A 17,412-nucleotide genomic window follows, 5' to 3' on the forward strand; every position below is an offset into this window, starting at 1 on the left:
GGGCATAAATAAGACAGAGGAAGGAGGCGCAGCTGCCTGGAGGAGGACTGCTTGCTGATTTGATGCTCACCTGGACTTCTGGATTTTTGGACGACTGGTCTCCGTCTTGCCCCTAAGGAATCGTATGAGCCTACCCAGCGGGAAGTTGCAGAGAGAACTCTGACCCCTGTCCTCCTAACCTTCTTTCCCTCCTACCTAGTGTTGGGGAGCGGAAGGGAGGTAGAAGCGTTTAATAACCCTAAGTAAAGTAGGTTTGTTAAAAGTCAACGTCAAAATGTGTGTGTGTGAGAGAGAGTGAGAGAGAGAGCTAGCGCTCCTGTACCTGCACTTGAACGTGTGTGCCATGGTACGCGTTATGTTTGAAGGTCAGAGGACAACCTTGTGGAGTTCCCCCTTCCACCAGTACGGGCTCTGGGGATCAGACATTCGTAGGCCGGCGTGGTGGCAGGTGCTTTCACAGCTGAGCCGTCTGGCCAGCCCCGCCGGTTTTACGTAAGCTGCCTGTGTTTCCAGCTTCGGCTGTTATCTTGCTCCTCTGGCAGTTTTCTTACCATAGCCCAGTGGTCTCCCAGCCGACACCACCCTCTGTATCTGACCTGGTTCACGGCCTGCTCACAGTCCATGGCCTGCTTGCATAGGCAGGCCAGTTTGCAGTGAGCAGGGCCTGGGGACACTCCTTTCGTTTCCTGTCGCAGGAGCTTCCCTTTCTCACTGCAGCTCTGCAGCCACAGGCTAGATAGGGGGCCAGAGTTATCCAACCACCAGTGCGAGACCCTGTTTCCCCAACGGGGCTTGGAGGTGATGAAATTCCAGCAGCACGGTTGCAAGCGTGCTCAGCAAGAGCCTGCGATAAGATGACCAGCAGTTAAAGGCTTTTGAGGTTGGGAGGCTGGAGCCACAGGAAGTGCCTTGGGGCCCGAGCTGAGGTGGCGTTGTCCGACGCCCGTCCCGGCTGAGAAGCTGCATCTGGCACTGTCTGGAATGTCCACAGAGTGTGTCAGTCCTCCGACAGGGGGGCCCCAGAGCCAGGCCCCGAGCCCAGGTGGGCAGTACGGGGCCTTGGCCTCAGATGGGTGTCGGCCTCCCTCCACATCTGCCCCCGGGAGCCTGCCCCGCTGGCGAGCACTCTTGGCTGCTGCTGTCCTCTGCTACATCAACCTTCTGAACTACATGAACTGGTTCATCATCCCAGGTGAGGAGGGTGGGTGGCCTGGGCGGCATCTCCCGTACCCCCACTCTGCAGAACCGCGACTGCGGGCCTAGCGGCTCTCCTCCCAGCGCCTTTTCTTCTCCTGAAGCACACTTCTGATTTCACCAGCCTCTCCTGAGCGGTCCCAGGCCGGAGTGGGGCACACCATGCGGGTGGCAGGCGCGAACGCGGGCGCAGACCGATGGGGTTGTGCTCCGCAGGAAGGCCTCGGGTTCAGGATGAGCCAGGCGAGGTGGTGAGGCCGGGCTCCCGGCTCCGCTCCCCAGGGAGGACCGCTCCTCCTGACTGTTTCTGGAGCAATCGGCTGGTGGCCTGCCTCGCGCAGTGTGCCTTCCTCCTACAGAAAACAGGGCACAACCCGCACCTCTGTTCTCTCACTTACGCATTCCTTGGTGACTGGGCTCCACTTGCCTTTCCCACCTAGTCAGTTATTCATTCATTTACTCATTCATTCCTTCAGCAGCTCACACTCAGCCCTTTCTTTAAAAATATTTCAGTGTGTGTGTGTGTGTGTGTGTGTGCACACGTGTGAACGTGTATGTGTATATGTGTATCTATGTATGTGCGTATCTGTGTGTGTATCTGCGTGTGCGTGCACATGGGTGTGTGCATGTGTGAGTGTGTATACTTGTGTGTAAGTATGTATGTGTGTGCATGTGTGTTTGCAGATGTGTGTGTGTGTGCATGCACACATGTGGACATGTACCATGTCCAGGTGCTTGTGTGGTGGTCAAGGACAGCTCGGTGGAGCCCGTTCTCTTCATCTTTCCTTGAAACCAGAGTTTGAGCTCAAATGTGTTCACAAGCTGAGCCACCTGGCCAGCCCTCTTTTCTTTCTTGAGGCAGGACCTTGAGTAGCGCAGGCGAGACTCACCTTCACTGTGTAGCTGCAGGTGTGCTTGAACAGTTGATATCCCTGCCTTCACCCCTGAGGGCGGGATTGCAGGTGTGACCTTCAGCCCTGAGAGCGGGATTGCAGGCCACCACAGCAGCGTGTAGTTCTAGGACTGATTCAGGATTGTGTGTATGCTGGATGAGCACCCTCCTGACTGGCTAATGTCTCTTTTCTTGGTTTTGAATTCACTGTAGTTGAAAATGAGCTTGAGCTCCCAATCTTCCCACTCTGTCTCCCAAGTGCTGAGATACAGGCGCAACACGTAGCTGACCTTTCTTTTCCATCATCCACGTGTTCCTGGGTGAGCATGGTGAGCAGGACCTCCCTGTGGACCCCGGAGGAACTCAGAAGGTGCTTCCTACTGCAGGGACCAGTAGCTTACCAATAATGACCATGCAAGGCAGAGAGGCAGGGGCTGGTGCAGCCTGGGGAGTACAGGAGCCAGGCAGCCTGGGGAGCACCTGCAGCTACTGGCCATGCCCAAGCCAGATGTTAGACTAGCCGGGAACCTCTGTGGAATGGATGAGAGTCTGGAGGCTGCAGCATTACCAGAGCAGAGCTGTGTCTTTGAGGAACTCAGAGGGGCTTAGTCTGAAGTGAGACAGAGTGGAGAGAGTGTCAGCAGAGCAGCCCTGAGGACTACAGAGCTCACAGAGGGGGAGTGCCCGGCCTGGCCTCGGAGACTGGGATGGCTGGAAGGGCAGGGGTCAGAGCGAGGTGAACCAAGGCAGTGAGTGCACTGCTCAGAAGTGGCAAGAGGGAGGGAAAGCAGAAAATAACTCCCCAGAGGATGTTTGGGGTGAGGTCGCAGGCTTTTTGGATGCCAGCCTGAGCATGTACTTTCTGGTCCAGGCAATGGGGACCATGGGAGAAAAACTTAAGTGGGAGAATATACTAGGATTTGAGACTTTGAAAGATGCAAGAAAAGCTGGGGAGTTCAGCTGGGGCTTCCGAAGGGGCTCAGGTGGCAGTGAGGAAGCAGGGCCTTAGTATAGGCCGGGGCGGGGGCTTGGAGAAGCAGGAGGGGAGAAAAGCAAAGGGCTGCTGTGAAGGGTCACTGGCAGTCTTCTGAGCCTTTGCCCACTCTCTCTCTTAGCCTGCAGCATTCTCTGTCTCTCTGTCTGTCTCTCTGTCTCTCTGACTCTATGCCTGTCTCTGTCTCTGTCTCTCTTTGCCTTCAGGGCCCCCAGTGGAGCTGTCAGACCCCAAGACCTGCCCACCAGGTCACTTCCCCCCTGGGACTTCTGTTGGCTGTGGTCACCTCAGAGAATGAAGACTTGGAGAAGTGAAACTGGCCGTGAGTGTGTGCATGTGTGTGTTTGTATGTATGTGTGTGTGTGTGCGTGCGCGTGCACGTGCGTGTGTGTGTATGTGGGGGGTCGGGGGAGGCACTTGTTGGCTGTTGGGCCTAGGCAGTGGTGCGGCACTGAAGATTCTTCCGCTGGGAAACAAGAGGTGTCATTCACCTTCAACCTAAGGGTGGAGGTCATGAAAGACAGGGCCGCGGGGACTCTCTCCTAAGAATGGAAACAAGCATACTCCGAGGACTTTTGGGTACCTGTTTTTTACACTAACTTATGCTGCTTATTTTTCTTTGCAATAATTATGCCTCTGGTGTCACCGGAAGATGAGAAAGGGATGAGAATGTAGCAGCCGGGAGGCAGCTGGGCACGTGTGGAGCCCTGGGTCCCACCGTCAGCACCCAGAAGCAGTATGACACACACCTGTAATCCTAGTACTTGGGATAGGGTCAGGAGTATTAGAAGTTCAAGGTCATCCTTGGCTACATACAGAACTTAAGGCCAGCCTGGGCTATGTGAGAATTGTCTTTTCTCAAAATGATAATTTTCCAGGTAAGAAGGATGTGCAGATATGTATGTTTGGATGCTTTCGTGATTGGGCTCAAAGTAGATGAATAAATAAACTCTCCTACCTGGTGCTTTTCGTTCTTTGATCTTCATCCACTGGCTGCTGCTGGCTATTGGAGAGGTGGACATAGGGCTTCATGTGGTGGGACAGTCTGAGGAGCCCCACGTGGAGTGATGCTGGGTGTGGAGCTGCCTCTGTCGGAGTTGCAGTCCCTGCTCTTACAGCTAGACAGCCTTGGCAGCGAAGCCTGTGTTGGCTCCCCCATTCAGGGTCTCATGTAGCTTAGGCTGGCTTTGACGTCTATACTGGCCTCCAGCTCCTGATCCTCCTGTCTCCACCTTCTGAGTGCTGAGATTACAGGTAAGTGCTGCCATGCCTGGCTTTCCTGTGTGCTCAGTGTAGACATCTTTTTACTTTCTGCTGCTTTGCCATTGCTGTGTGGTTTACAGGCAGGGAGAGACGAGGGCAGTGGGCCCAGCTACTATGTCCTGTGCTGTGCTGCTCACGTGGGCCTGCCCAGTGTCAGAAGAAGCAGCCTCGGGCCAGCAGGCTATGTCCTGTTTCCTTAACACTGTCCATCTGTCCCCAGGAGTGTTACTGGATGTCCAGAAGTATTTTCACATCAGTGACAGCCATGCTGGTTTGCTGCAGACAGGTAAGGAACAAGTCCTAGACCCTGGACTCCCAGAGGGCCCTTTTGGCTCCAGCTCCTGTCTCTGGAGGGAGAAAGCTGGGCTGGAGTCAGCTGCAGGGTGCACTGGGGGAGACAGGCTGGGGAAGGCCCCTAAGCGTTCCCAGTTCCCGTTCTGCTTGCAGCTCAGCCGAGCAGTCCATAGAGAAACAAGAAACCCCAGTGTGTGCTTTTCTCTCACAGAGCTGAGAAATCCAGCTAGAAGCTCACCAAGAGGCAGTCCTTCATTCTCAGGTGGACGCAGAATGGCCACAGAGAACCTCCTAATCCATCGTCAGGGAGCAGCCCCATTCCAAGGGTGGCTTGTGGGATCATGAAACATAGGCTAAGCTTCCATACAAGCATGGATAAGTGCAAGCCTATGTGTATGTGGACAGGGACACCCATGGTCATAGCACGTGACACCTCATGCACACTGGGGCTCTTCTCTGTAACCTGGCCCCTACAACTGCCCATTGTCACACCGTTTTGTAGTAGGTTCTCAAACTAGGCACAGGGACCCCCTAGGAACACTGAGTCAACACTGCCTGTCATTTTCCTAACGTGAGCGGGCTGGAACAAAGCCCTTTGCCATTGTCTCCCGCCCCTGCCCCACTCCCGCACAACCACCTGTCCATTGTCTGAAGTGGAAAGAGGAGCTGCGTTCACGTGCTCCTCGCAGGAAGGCCGGGGCACAGAGTGCTCACTCACAGACATGTTCCTGTGATCTTCCCACCACGCCACTCCCCCCTGGAAAGGAGCCAAGCGTTATCTAGCAGCTCTGTTCACGGCTGTCTGCTACTTATCTATGAATTCAACTTCAGAAATGAGATCGTAGTCTCTGAGATAGTTGTTAACAGCCTGCTTTTAGTTTTAAAGGCAAGCCACACTGTCTGATTTCATGGGTTAGTTTGGCAAAGCAATGCTTACTTTCCCGCTTGGGTTTCATGGCAGGCCTTTCCCGTAAACTGAACTCCATCTGCCCCTCAGAGTTCCTGATGGAGATGCTGTCAACAAAAATAAAGTCATCCCACAGTATCTTCTGGGGACCAGTTCCAGGACCCCTATAGCTGCTCAGTCTGAAAAGGCTCAAGAATTCCAGGCCAGTGTGACCTACCTAGTGAGTTTCAGGCCAGCCAGGATTTATTACACAGTGTGACAGATCCTGTCTAAAATAAGAAGGCGGAGTGCCTGGGTGCAGTGGCACACACCCTTAATCCCAGCACTCAGGAGGCAGAGACAGGTAGATCTCTGTGAGTTTGAGGCTACTTTGGTCTACAGAGTGAGTTTTGGGACAGCTGAGGACTGTATACAGAGACCTTGCCTCAAAAAAACAAAACAAAATAACAGCAAAAAAGAAAAAAAGAAAAGCCTAGTGTTCACAGATCCCCTATTACATCTCCCTCTCCATTCAGGTCATCTGCAGATGACTCGGGATACTAACATAAATCTATGTAAACCATTGTCACAGTGTTTCATTTAGGGGCTTATAAAAAGGAAAAACGTCTGTGCATGGTCAGTGTGGATGTAATTGCTTTTTGAACTTCAGCTACAAGTGTTTTCTTTATTTTTTATTAAAGGTGTATTTACTTTTATTCTGTTTGGCTTTTTGAGGCAAGGTTTCATTACGTAGCATGGGCTGACCTGGACTCCCAGTGTAGAGCGATCTGGCCTCAGACTCCCTGTCGTCCTCCTGCTTCTGCCTCCCAAGTGCTGGACCAGTGGTCTATGCCACTATGCCCAGCTTTATCTATTCTTGAAGGTTTGTTATTATTTCATGTGTGTGACGTCCTGCTTGCATGTGTGTGTGTGTACTGTGTGTGTGCCTAGTGCCTTCGGGGGTCAGAAGAAGGGATTGGAGTCTCTGGAACTGGAGTCACAGAATGTGTGAGCTGCCTGATGTGGGTGCTAGGAATCAAACTTGAGGCTTTTGCGACAAGCGCTCTTAACTCTGATCCACAAGATAAGGTCTTGTGTAACTCAGGCTGACCTTGAACTCACTGTATAGCCAAGAGTAATGGTGAATTCTTGATCCATCCTGTTTCTAGTTCTCCAGAGGTGAGACTACAGATGTGTGCTTTCATGCCTGGTTAATAAAAACATTTAAAATGTCAACTGGCAGCATATGAAGGAATAAATAGTTCTAGAGGGAATGAAAAACCCCACAGATTTGTAATAACATCATGAACTGGGACCGGTGCACACACGCCAGGAGGCAGAGGCAGGTGGACCTCTATGAGTTCGAGGCCAGCCTGGCTACACAGAGGGCTCCAAGCCAAACAGGGCTGCAAAGGGAGACCCTGTCTCAAACAGAAGAAAGGAACTAAAATATCACGGAGAGCACTGGGGGTGGAGCACCAGTGTGTGGAGGCAGGAGGAGGAATTGAGGCCATTGTCAGTTACAGAGGGAGAAGGGGCTACCTGGGCCTCAGACCCTGTCTCAAAAAATAAAATGAAATAAAAGCAGCGAGATACCATTTGTTTTTCATTACACAGACAAAAATAAAATTCTAGCTCATGTAAAGTGGTGGCAAGAGTTCCAATGTGCACCTATGCAAGTGTAAATTGATAGGGCCCTTTTGGAGCCCTATTTTGGAAGTAGCTATTAAAATTTCAAACAGCATTGACATCGGAGATCACTCTCTGTGGAGCATTAGGTTGAACCATATTAAGTTGCTGGTTTTGTAGGTCAAAAGCGGCCTCATTTCCACAATTGCACATTGCTTAACCTAGTGGCACAGCAGGTGAGGGATTGTGGGAGGGACCGGGACCTGAGCCGGGCATTCGTCACTAGGTGCCGGAAATGTCAGTCAGCTGTGGCTGGTGAACGGCGTCCCAGGTTGGGGTCCTCCAAGGTCTTGGCTCTTTGATGGTGGATAAGGTGAAGGAGAGAGTGGGGTTCCAGGTCTCCATTTGTCTACCTGGTAGCTCTCCCAACTTGGAGGCCAGGACTCGCCATCCTCCAAGGGAGAAGGAGATTTTCTTTTAGACACAGAAATCATACTTGAGTTTATCCATGTGCCACACAGCTGGGCAAACCCTTAGCCAGGTCTTTTGTTCTCACAGAAGCGCAAACACAGCCTTTAAAAATGTTATAGGCTGAACAGCGGGCCACCAGTTAGGAGCACTGGCTGCTCTTCTGAGGACACAGCTCCCCAGCATAGTCCACGGCCATCTGTAATTTCAGTTCAAGGGGCCCCGCGCCCTCTGCTGGCCTCCGCGGGCATTGCAGACAAGACATGCACATCCCTACATGCAGGGAAAACGCCCATACATACAAAATAATAAAAGTTTTAAAAACCTAAAAGAAACATTACATTTTGTGTGTTGAGTGCATGCATGCGCATGCATAAGACACAGTGTGAGTGTGGAGTCAGACACAGTGTGAGTGTGGAGTCAGACACAGTATGAGTGTGGAGTCAGACACAGTGTGAGTGTGGAGTCAGACACAGTGTGAGTGTGGAGTCAGAGCACAGTTTGCAGTTGATTTTGTCCTTTCACCATGTGGTTCCTGGGGATTGACCTCGGTGGTCAGGTTTGGTGGCACCTTTACTTACTGAGGCCTCTCAGCTGGCCCCTTGTTTTTGTGCAAGGCCCTGCTGTCTAACCCAGGTTGCCCTTGAGCTTCTGGTCCTTTTGTCTCGGCCTCCGAGTCCTGGAATTACAAGCATGCACTGTGCCTGGCTTGTGGCAGTACAGAAGGCTGGAGATGTAGCTCGCTTGGTAAGGTGCTTGTGCAGGGTGCACACAGCCCTGGGTTCTGTCCCCAGCAATGCCTTAAAGTGGGGTGTGGAGACATGAGATCAGAAGCTCAAGGTTTTTTTTGGCTACTCAGCAAGTTCAAGGCCAGCCGAAGCTATACGAGATCTTGGTTTAGAGACAGGCGTCCAGTGTGTGCGCTGAGTCACACCAGCTCTTGTCCCCGCCTCCTGCATCATCACTGATTTGTAGTCCATGTGCTTATTTCAGGTTCGTTCTCTGCTGGTCTAAAGGGCTGACATCTCTTTCCTCTTGCCAGCATCAGGTGTATGAGTGACAGATTGGTTCCTGCAGCAAGCTCATAGAAGTTATGAACTCTCGCATATCCGGAAGGCTAGCAGCCACTCTGTGCTGGTGGCTCTACATTCCTTTCCTGCTGTCTGAAGGAGAGTGTCAGGTTCCCAAGACTGGAGTGATGCTCAGAGGCCACAAAACAGCATGAGGCAGAGCTGAGATTTGGCCCCTGATCAGTGCCGTACACTCTGGCCATCCATGGGTTGTATAATGGACCAGGAATATAAGACAACTTTTTATCTCTTCCTTCTTTGCCCTGGGCCCACTGCCAAGGTGCCAGCTTGTGGCATCTGTGCCAGGCTCTTCCCTGGGCCAGCAGGGCTGTCTGCCCAGCCACCCTCTTGGAGGATCCAGGCTGCCCCTGTGTCTCCTCCAGGCTTCATCGGCTGCCTGCTGGTGTCTGCGCCTGTGTTTGGCTATCTGGGTGACCGCCACAGCCGCAAGGCCACGCTGAGCTTCGGGATCCTGCTGTGGTCAGGGGCTGGCCTCTGCAGCTCCTTCATCTCCTCCCAGGTAGGGCCCACATCCCTGCCCAGTCCCTGCTTCCCCATCTGCTTCCTCCCTCATCCAGCTGCCTCAGAGCTTCCTTCTGGCCCAAACCAGCAGTGGGATTGTACTGCCAGGGCCAGGAGCTGTGGTCCAGCCTCTAATCCCGAGTAAGGCGGCCGTTAGACATGTTTTGCGTTTTTGTTTTAACTTTTTCAAGAGAGGTTCTCACTATATAGCTCTGGCTGTCCTGGAACACACTGGCCTCAAACTCACAAAGATCTGCTTGCTCCTGCTCTGAGTGCTGGAGTTAAAGGCTTGTGCCATCACACCTGACTGTTGTTTTTGAGATGGTATGTACCTCTAGCTGGGTTGGACTCCTCATGTAGAAGAGGCTAGTCTTGAACTCACAGAAATCTGCCTGTCTTTGCCTCCCAAGTGCTGAAATCACCACATCCACCTGGCCCATTAGACATTTCCTTCTTTCTTTCTTTCTTTCTTTCTTTCTTTCTTTCTTTCTTTCTTTCTTTCTTTCTTTCTTTCTTCCTTCCTTCCTTCCTTCCTTCCTTTCTTTCTTTCTTTCTTTCTTTCTTTCTTTTTTCTCTCTTTCTGTCCTCCTCCTGGTCCTCATCCTCCTCCTCTTTTTTTTTTTTTTTTTGAGATAGAGTTTCTCTATGTAGCCTAGCTTCACTGGAACTTGCTTTGTAGACTAAGCTGGCCTTGAACTCAGACATCTGCCTGCCTCTGCCTCCCTAGTGCTTCGGATTATGTGTACCATTATGCCTAGCCTGTTAGACTTTCTTAACAGGAGGCTTCCTGGCCCTCCATTTCACTTCCCTCTTAGGTGGGCTCTTTGGGGGTCGGGGGTCGGGGGAGGCTGGTATAACAGGCACTGTCTTGAGAAACTGCTCCTCCTAACAGCGACAGCCAGAGGAAGGGTTCTGCTATGTTCTGTACAGGCAGTGGCAATAAGCACCAGGAGGGACACACGTGCTTTTGGGAGCCTGGAGCCAGGATGGAGGGATGCTTGCACCCCTGGTTTCTACCTCCTTCTCTGTGGGCCTTCGTCATGAGATCCCTTTTGGCCCTCTGACACATCCTTTGGCCCCTCGTCCCATGGGAAAATTTTGTACCTCACCATGGTCTTATGCTGGTTTGTCCAGTATTCCTGGCTCTTCTTCCTGTCCCGGGGGTTCGTGGGTATCGGTGCAGCAAGCTACTCCACCGTCGCACCCACAGTCCTGGGTGACCTCTTCGTGAAGGACCAGCGGACCTGTGTACTGGCTGTCTTTTATATCTTCATCCCTGTTGGAAGGTTGGTATCACTCCTGGATCCACTTCCCCAAGAGGTAAACTGAGGCTGAAGGAAACAGAATAGGGGCTGTGCTGGACATAGGAACTCTCAAAGCAGGAGGGCTGGGATCTGAATCTCATCATTACTCCTTCCTTACACCACTGAGTCTGCGGAGCTTGTTTCCTTGGCTGTCAATCAGGACAAGGCTGTCACTCAGTGGGCTGCGGGAGGCTAGAGATGACAACTATGCCCCTGAAGGTCAGTGCACTCCCAGAAGCGGTGTGCAGAGACAGTGTGGCCCACTGGGGAGGGCAGCTCCGGGAGACTAGTGAGGAAGTGTGCTTTGCAGCCCTACCGAAAGGCCCCTGAGCACTGACCCTCATTTCCTGACCCTGCCTGACTCTGGGCTGGGCTTTGGACACTGGGGGTGGGTTTCATGGTGGGGTATGCAGATCCTTATATGGAGGGAATGGCACAGGGCCTGGGCTAGGAGCCAGCGGTCACTAGGGGCCAAACCAGGCGCCTTTCTCAGGGAACAGGCTCTGAGGCTGCAGAGAGCTGTCTTCCTGGCAGGATAGCCAGGTCCCTCTAGTCAGCCAGCCCTGGGCCCTGCCTTCCACCCCTCACTACCATCTCTCTCCCCCACCGTTGCAGTGGCCTGGGCTATGTGTTGGGGTCGGCTGTGGCGGAGCTGACAGGGAACTGGCGTTGGGCCCTCCGAGTGAGTTTCACTTCCTTTTTGTTCCTCCTTTTTACCCCCTGGGGCGGCTGGGACTTTCCATTGGCCTGTGGCCTTAGCCATTTGGCATAGTACCTGGCGCCATTGGGGGTGTTGGCTACTGGCCAATTGGGCCCTCATGAGGAACATGGGCTTTGGAAATTGTGATCTTGGGGTCAAATCCCAGCTGCTCAGTTTGCTGGCTGCGTGGCCTTAAGCAAGTTGCCATCCTCTTTGGGACTTCGGCCTGTCTTGCTGTAAAAGTTAAAGCTACCTGTGGACTCGTAAGAATTATTTGGGCATGGACTAGAAGGTCCCAGGCCAGGCACAGCAGCCTTAAGGACTGCCATCTGGGGTGACTTGAAAAATGCAGTCAGGACAACTGAGAACATCTGGGAGGCTCTGCTGGTCAGTGGCTCTCATTAGAAGGGACATGGACCACTCAGAAGAGGAAGCAAGTGGGTAGCAGAGGCGGCTGGGCCTTGCTCCTACAGGCAGATCTCTGCTGAACTGCCGTGGAAGGCAGAGAAAGAGGCCTGGGCCAGGACAGGGCTTCAAGAAATCCAGGCTGATTGCCTTGAGCAGGAGCCTTTTCATAGTCCGAGCTGTTTGAAGCTTCCCCAGGGTGTAGGGAGTGAGATCCATGTCCTATGGGCAGGGATGCTAGGAAAAAATGACAGAGAGGCCTGGTGTGGCAGAGCCAGGAAGAGGGCTTGTGAGAACCCAGTGGTCTGAGCTCCCATTTTCAACCATCTTGGGCTTCCTGGTCCCAGTAGAGGAGAGTTTGTACTGGGCAGGAGGACATTAGTTAGGTACAAAGGAGACCATTAGGTGCCTGGTTGCGTAGGTCACAGTAGGTGCCGGCTGTATGTATAGCCGGCACATGGGACCCGAGGCTCACCTGGAGGCCAGACCTGCGGCCGGCCATCTCCTGCCCTCTGGGCTCTTTGGCGCTGAGCTCCCCGGCCCTCCTTTCCTAGATCATGCCCTGCTTGGATGTTGTGGCCTTGGTTCTGCTCGTCTTGCTGGTTCCAGACCTACCCCGAGGAGCAGCTGAGAAGCAGGAAGCAGTGGCTGTGGGGGCTCCTAGGAGCAGCTGGTGTGAGGATGTCAGGTACTTGGGAAGAAAGTAAGTGTCCCTGCTCTCTATTGCCAGTCCTAAGAAACCTCTTTCTGGCCCAACAACTCCAACCTCCATCTCTCTGACTCTAGGGTGACCTTGGTGTTCGAGGCCTTCTTCCTTCCCTGAGTTCTACTCTTACTGAGATGCCCCTCCGTTACTTGGTCCCCTCTGCATGTGGCAGGAATATGGCTGACAGTAGGGCAGGCTGTGTGAGCTCTAGCCTTGCTTGTGCTGTGTTCCCTTATCCAGTGGACATATTTTTCCAGACCCTCCTGCTTCCCCAGGCTGCTGGAGTTTGCTATCCACCTCTTTAAGCTGCACGGCAGCTCACTGGCAGCTGTCCTGAAGGGAAGCAGGACAGGCGCTCCTCACTTCGCTCCAGGCCTCATGACTCACTGCAGCATGGAGCGTGAGGGCAGCTCAGAACATTAGGGAAGCTGGATACTGCTTGCCTGGGGCAGTGGCCAGGCCCTTATAGTCCTGGCCTTATCTTGGCTTCAGCTAAGACACTTTCTCTTGCAGCTGGAGTTTTGTGTTTTCAACCCTTGGGGTGACGGCCATAGCTTTTGTGACCGGAGCTCTGGGCTTCTGGGCACCTAAGTTTCTGTTTGAAGCTCGCGTGGTCCATGGGCTACAGTCTCCCTGCTTCCAGGAGCCGTGTGGCAGCCAGGACAGGTGAGGACAGGCCAGAGGGCACATAGGCCTTTCTGGGGGCAGTTCTTGGGAGGATGTGGGCCCCATGCCCAGCCTTCCAGACAGTCTGTGAAGGTGGCTGAGCTTTGGACCCAGGGGCAGGCCAACAGTCCAGCTCTGACTGAGTCTGCTGTTCTATGTGGCCACAGACATCTTCCTTGGCTTTTCTGGGTGCTGGAATCCCTGTCTTCCTACTCCTGTGGATATTGTGGGGGTTCAGAAGGCACCAGAGGGAAACAAATGTGAGGCTTCTGTGGGTCTTCAGGGGATGACAGGAATCTTGGGTGATCACCCTTCGTCTTTCGATGGTACTCAATTGTCACCCCATTTTACAGATTGCAAACTGAGACACTGGGAAGATTCTTCATGTGTCTGGCTTAGGGATGTCAGGATGTGCTCATTCTTCTCTGCTCCACCAGTGCATCTAGACCCCTAGGAGAAGCATGGGAGGGGTCTCTTAGAGGTGTCACCTCACTTCTACTGGCTCTGCTGGGCTCCTCTGCTGTCCCTAGCCAGGTTCTCCAAAGACTCCAGTGACCTCCTGATGACCTAAAAACATCTAGGCCTACCTCCCTTGTCTTTCCTCCTTCTTGATACCCCAATTTCTTGCTCCCTCCCCTAGTGGCATGCTTTCTCTCCTGTATCCTTTTTCAAATTTGATCCTGCTGGTTTCTTGGACTTTTTTTTAAAGTTGTTAAATTAAAATTTATGTATACGAGTATTTTGCTAGCATATACTGTGCACCACATGCATACAGTGCCTGAGGAGGCCAGAAGAGGGCATCAGACCCCCAGAACTGGAGTTACAGATGATTGTAATGGGCCATGTGGGTGCTGAGGCCCAAATCGGGTCCTCTGAAAGAGCAGCCGGTGCTCTTCACCATTGTGCATTTCTCCATGCCCTCCTCGGACCTCGAAAGCCCCCCTTTTCCCTCTGCTTGGTTCTCTGCTGATCACACCAACTTCTGTTTCCTCTTCTCCAGCCTTTCTCTGCCTCAGGTTTACTCCCTGATGTCCAGAGGGAACTGGTGTGGTGGCCAGAATGTCTGTGCTTCTGCCCCAGTGCGACTCTGCCCATACTTTCCTATCCTTTTCTCATCACTATTTATTAATGATGAGAATTATTATTTTGCCATTCTGAGGAGTGATCCCAAGGCCTTGCACATTCTAGGCAAGTGTTCTTTGGGGTGAATTCTAGGCAAATGCTCCACTGATGAGCCACATTCCTAGCCTCTTGCTGGCAGATTTTAGTCAAGGGCTCTATCACTGAGCCACACCTCCAGTGCCAAATGTTTGTTTCAGGCTTGTGCCAAGAGTTTTCCATAAAGAACCTCTATGCAGAGGAAGGCATTCCCACTGCCTCTGAGTTACAAACGAGGTGGGGTCACACGGTTAAGTGGCTTGTCTAAGGCCGCGAGGCTAACAGGCAATAGCCGGATTCACACTTACCTGACGCCGAAGCTGGCTGAAGCCCAGGTCCTGCTGCCATTGAAGACTGTCTGGTGTTGCCAGTCGCTTGCACAGGGTCCCCCCAGCTGTCAGTCTCCCCCAGCCGATGGGAGGTGCTCGGAGAAATCTTGTGAACAAGCACACAGAGATGTGAGGTTTGCCTTTGCTCCCCTGTGCAATTGTCTCTCTGGAGGCAAAGATGGAGTACCAAACAGCCCCAAAGAGGCCATGGTCCACTCAGGAACTGACACTTGTAGGAGCCACTGTCTGCTCAGCATCTGCTCTCAGGCTTGATGCTCCTTCACACCACTGGTGTGAGAACTGGTGGGTATATTTGTTTCTTGTGCTTAGTACAGTAGATGACCACACACTTAATGGTCTAAAACTGCGGACCTGTGGGCCTGGACTGGGGATGTGACTCAGGCAGTGGAGTGCTTCCCTAGAGTGCATCAAGCCCTGCACTCAATTCCAGAATTGCACAAGCCTGGCATACCAGGACACACCGTTAGTGCCAGCACTTGGGAGGAGGAGGCGAGAGGACCCAGTTCAGGGGCGGAGCCTGCACAAGCCTGGCACAGCAGGCCACACCGTTAGTGCCAGCACTTGGGAGGAGGCGGCGAGAGGACCCAGCTCAGGGGTGGAGCCTGCAAGGTGGCTCAGAGGGTAAAGGCACGTGCCATTAAGACTCACTTGATTTTCAGTCCCTGGAAACCTACCTGGTGGAAGGAGAGAACTGGGAACAAGTTGTCCCCCAACCTCCACTTGTGCACTATGGCCGTTCTGAGGATTGGAAGTGGTAGGGAGTCCTGTGTTGCGGTGACTACAACCCCCTTGGTTAGGATCAGCCCCAGATGCATGCATGAATGCACACACACACACACATAAGCAAATATGTATATGGCTCAAGGCCATTCTCAGCTACATAGGGATTGTTCGGTTAGCCTGGTAGCCTGAGCCACACAAGGCTCTACCAAAAAAAAAAAAAAAAAAAAGGAAAGGCTAAAGCACACACCCTGGGTTCCAGCCCCAGTGCTTAAATAGGCCCAATTAAAAAACCCAGAGTTTACTGGGAAGTGGTGGTGCACACCTTTAATCCCAGCACTCCGGAGGCAGAGGCAGGAGGAATCTGAGTTTGAGGCCAGCCTGGCCTACAGAGTGAGCTCCTGGACAGCCAGGTCTACACAGAGAAACCCTTTCTCAAAAACAAAACATAAAGCCCAGAAATTAGTTTTGTTGTGATTTCAGAGGTGGAACTTCCAGTGGGCCCAAATCGAGGTGTCTGCAGGGTCATATTCCTTGGAGTTCTGTGGAGCCTTTGCCTCTCCTAAGTCCTTGTCATCAGTAGTATTTCTTGGTCACATCTCTCTTAATTTCTGCTTTCAAAGTCACATGATTGTCCTTCTGGGCTGGAGGTTGCCCAGTGAGCGGGGAGGACTTTTAGGGCTTACCTGACTGAGGGAGGGTAGCCATCCCAGGAAAGCTCCTTCATATCTGCGAAGGCACCAGAGACTGGAATATCCACCCCCCCCACAGGGTTTCTCTTGGTGTCCTGGACTTGCTTTGTAGACCTGGCTAGTCTTGAACTCATAGGGATCTGCCTGCCTCTGCCTCCTGAGTGTTGGGATTACAGGCGTGCGCCACTGCACTGGGTTTAGACTGGAATGTCTTGTGAGGTGACAGTTTTAGCCATGGAAGGATGTCGGAAGTCCTTGTGTTGGGCTTACTACAACCCTTTGGTTAGGATCAGCCCCGAATGCGCGGGAGGGTCCAGGCTTGCTTTCTATCGTTGTAAACACCACGACCAAAAGCACGCTGGGGAAAGAGAGTGTTTATTTCATCTTCCTCTTCCATGTCACAGTCCATTATTGAGGGAAGTCAGGGCAGGAATGCCGGCAGGGATGAGGAGGCAGGAGCTGGAGCAGAACCAGGGAGGAGTGCTGTTTACCGGCTTGCTCGCCAGGACTCATTCAACTTGCCTTTTTACACAGCTCAGGATCACCTGCTTGGGGTGGGCCAGTTCCTTCCCATGGAAATCCTTGATCAAGAAAGTGCCAGAGGCTGGAGAGATGGCTCAGTGTTCACTTGCTGCTCTTGCAGAGAAGCTGGGTTTGGTTTGCAGCACCTACATGCCAGCTCACAGCTGTGTTTAACTCTAGGGGATTCAGCGCCGTCTTCTGGCCTCCACAGTTACCAGTGCACATACATACACTCAGGAGCACACACACAAACAATAAATAAGCCAGGAGTGGTGGTGCAAGCCTTTAATCCCAGCACTTGAGAGGCAGATCTGTATGAGTCTAAGGCTAACCTGGTTTACATAGTGAGTTCCATGACAGCCAGGGCTACATAATATGAGACCCTGTCTCAAAACAAAACAAAACAAAACAAAATAATGAAAACAAGAAACAAGCAACAACAAAACAAACAATTTTTTTTTTAAAGAGCCTGGCATAGTGGGTACCCCAACACTTGGAGGTACAGGCAGGTGGATCTCTGTGAGTCTGAGGCCAGCCTGGTCTACACAGTGGGTACTAGAACAGTAGTCAGAGCTACATTGTGAGACCCTGTCTTGGGGAAAAGAAAGAGAATGCCCCACAGACTTGCCTATAGGCTAATCTGATTGAGGTATTCTCTTAGCCGAGGTTGCGGAATGTTGTCCTCTGGCCTCCGGATATACATAGGACTTTATCTATCTGTGTCAAGTTGACCAAAAATTTAGCCAGCACAGGCAGGGAGCTTCCTGTGCAGCCACAGGAGAACCTCCAGCTCTGGAGCTGAAGTGACACAGAGGAGCTGCATGGCTGCATGGCAGGTAGTGAGAGTCCAACCTCTGGGAGTGTGCAAGTGGAGTTACAGGGCCCTGTGTTGGGAGGCGGGAGCCCGAAGGTCTCAGAGGCTGAGGCATATTTTCTGCGGGCATCAGAGCCATGTGGGGAATGGGCTCTGATGCCTT

At 52.5% G+C, this 17,412-nt stretch overlaps 1 protein-coding gene across 3 annotated transcripts in view; it reads left to right on the forward strand.

The window, feature by feature from the left end:
- Positions 1-683: 683 nt before the first annotated feature.
- Spns3 (SPNS lysolipid transporter 3, sphingosine-1-phosphate (putative)) overlaps positions 684-17,412 on the forward strand; it is a 50,445-nt gene continuing 33,716 nt past the window's right edge. Inside the window, exons 1-7 of one of the 3 annotated variants that reach the window (XM_060387342.1) lie at positions 684-1,192; positions 4,564-4,629; positions 9,074-9,210; positions 10,347-10,498; positions 11,132-11,198; positions 12,176-12,324; positions 12,841-12,993. In XM_060387342.1, coding sequence (XP_060243325.1) covers positions 982-1,192; positions 4,564-4,629; positions 9,074-9,210; positions 10,347-10,498; positions 11,132-11,198; positions 12,176-12,324; positions 12,841-12,993 — 935 coding nt within the window. In that variant the 5' untranslated portion in view covers positions 684-981. The remainder of the gene's footprint in view (positions 1,193-4,563; positions 4,630-9,073; positions 9,211-10,346; positions 10,499-11,131; positions 11,199-12,175; positions 12,325-12,840; positions 12,994-17,412) is intronic. The other 2 variants (XM_021657398.2, XM_060387343.1) reach the window with 2 other exon arrangements.

The sequence above is a fragment of the Meriones unguiculatus genome, chromosome 7 (assembly GCF_030254825.1).
Source record: "Meriones unguiculatus strain TT.TT164.6M chromosome 7, Bangor_MerUng_6.1, whole genome shotgun sequence".
NCBI classification, from domain to species: domain Eukaryota; kingdom Metazoa; phylum Chordata; class Mammalia; order Rodentia; family Muridae; genus Meriones; species Meriones unguiculatus.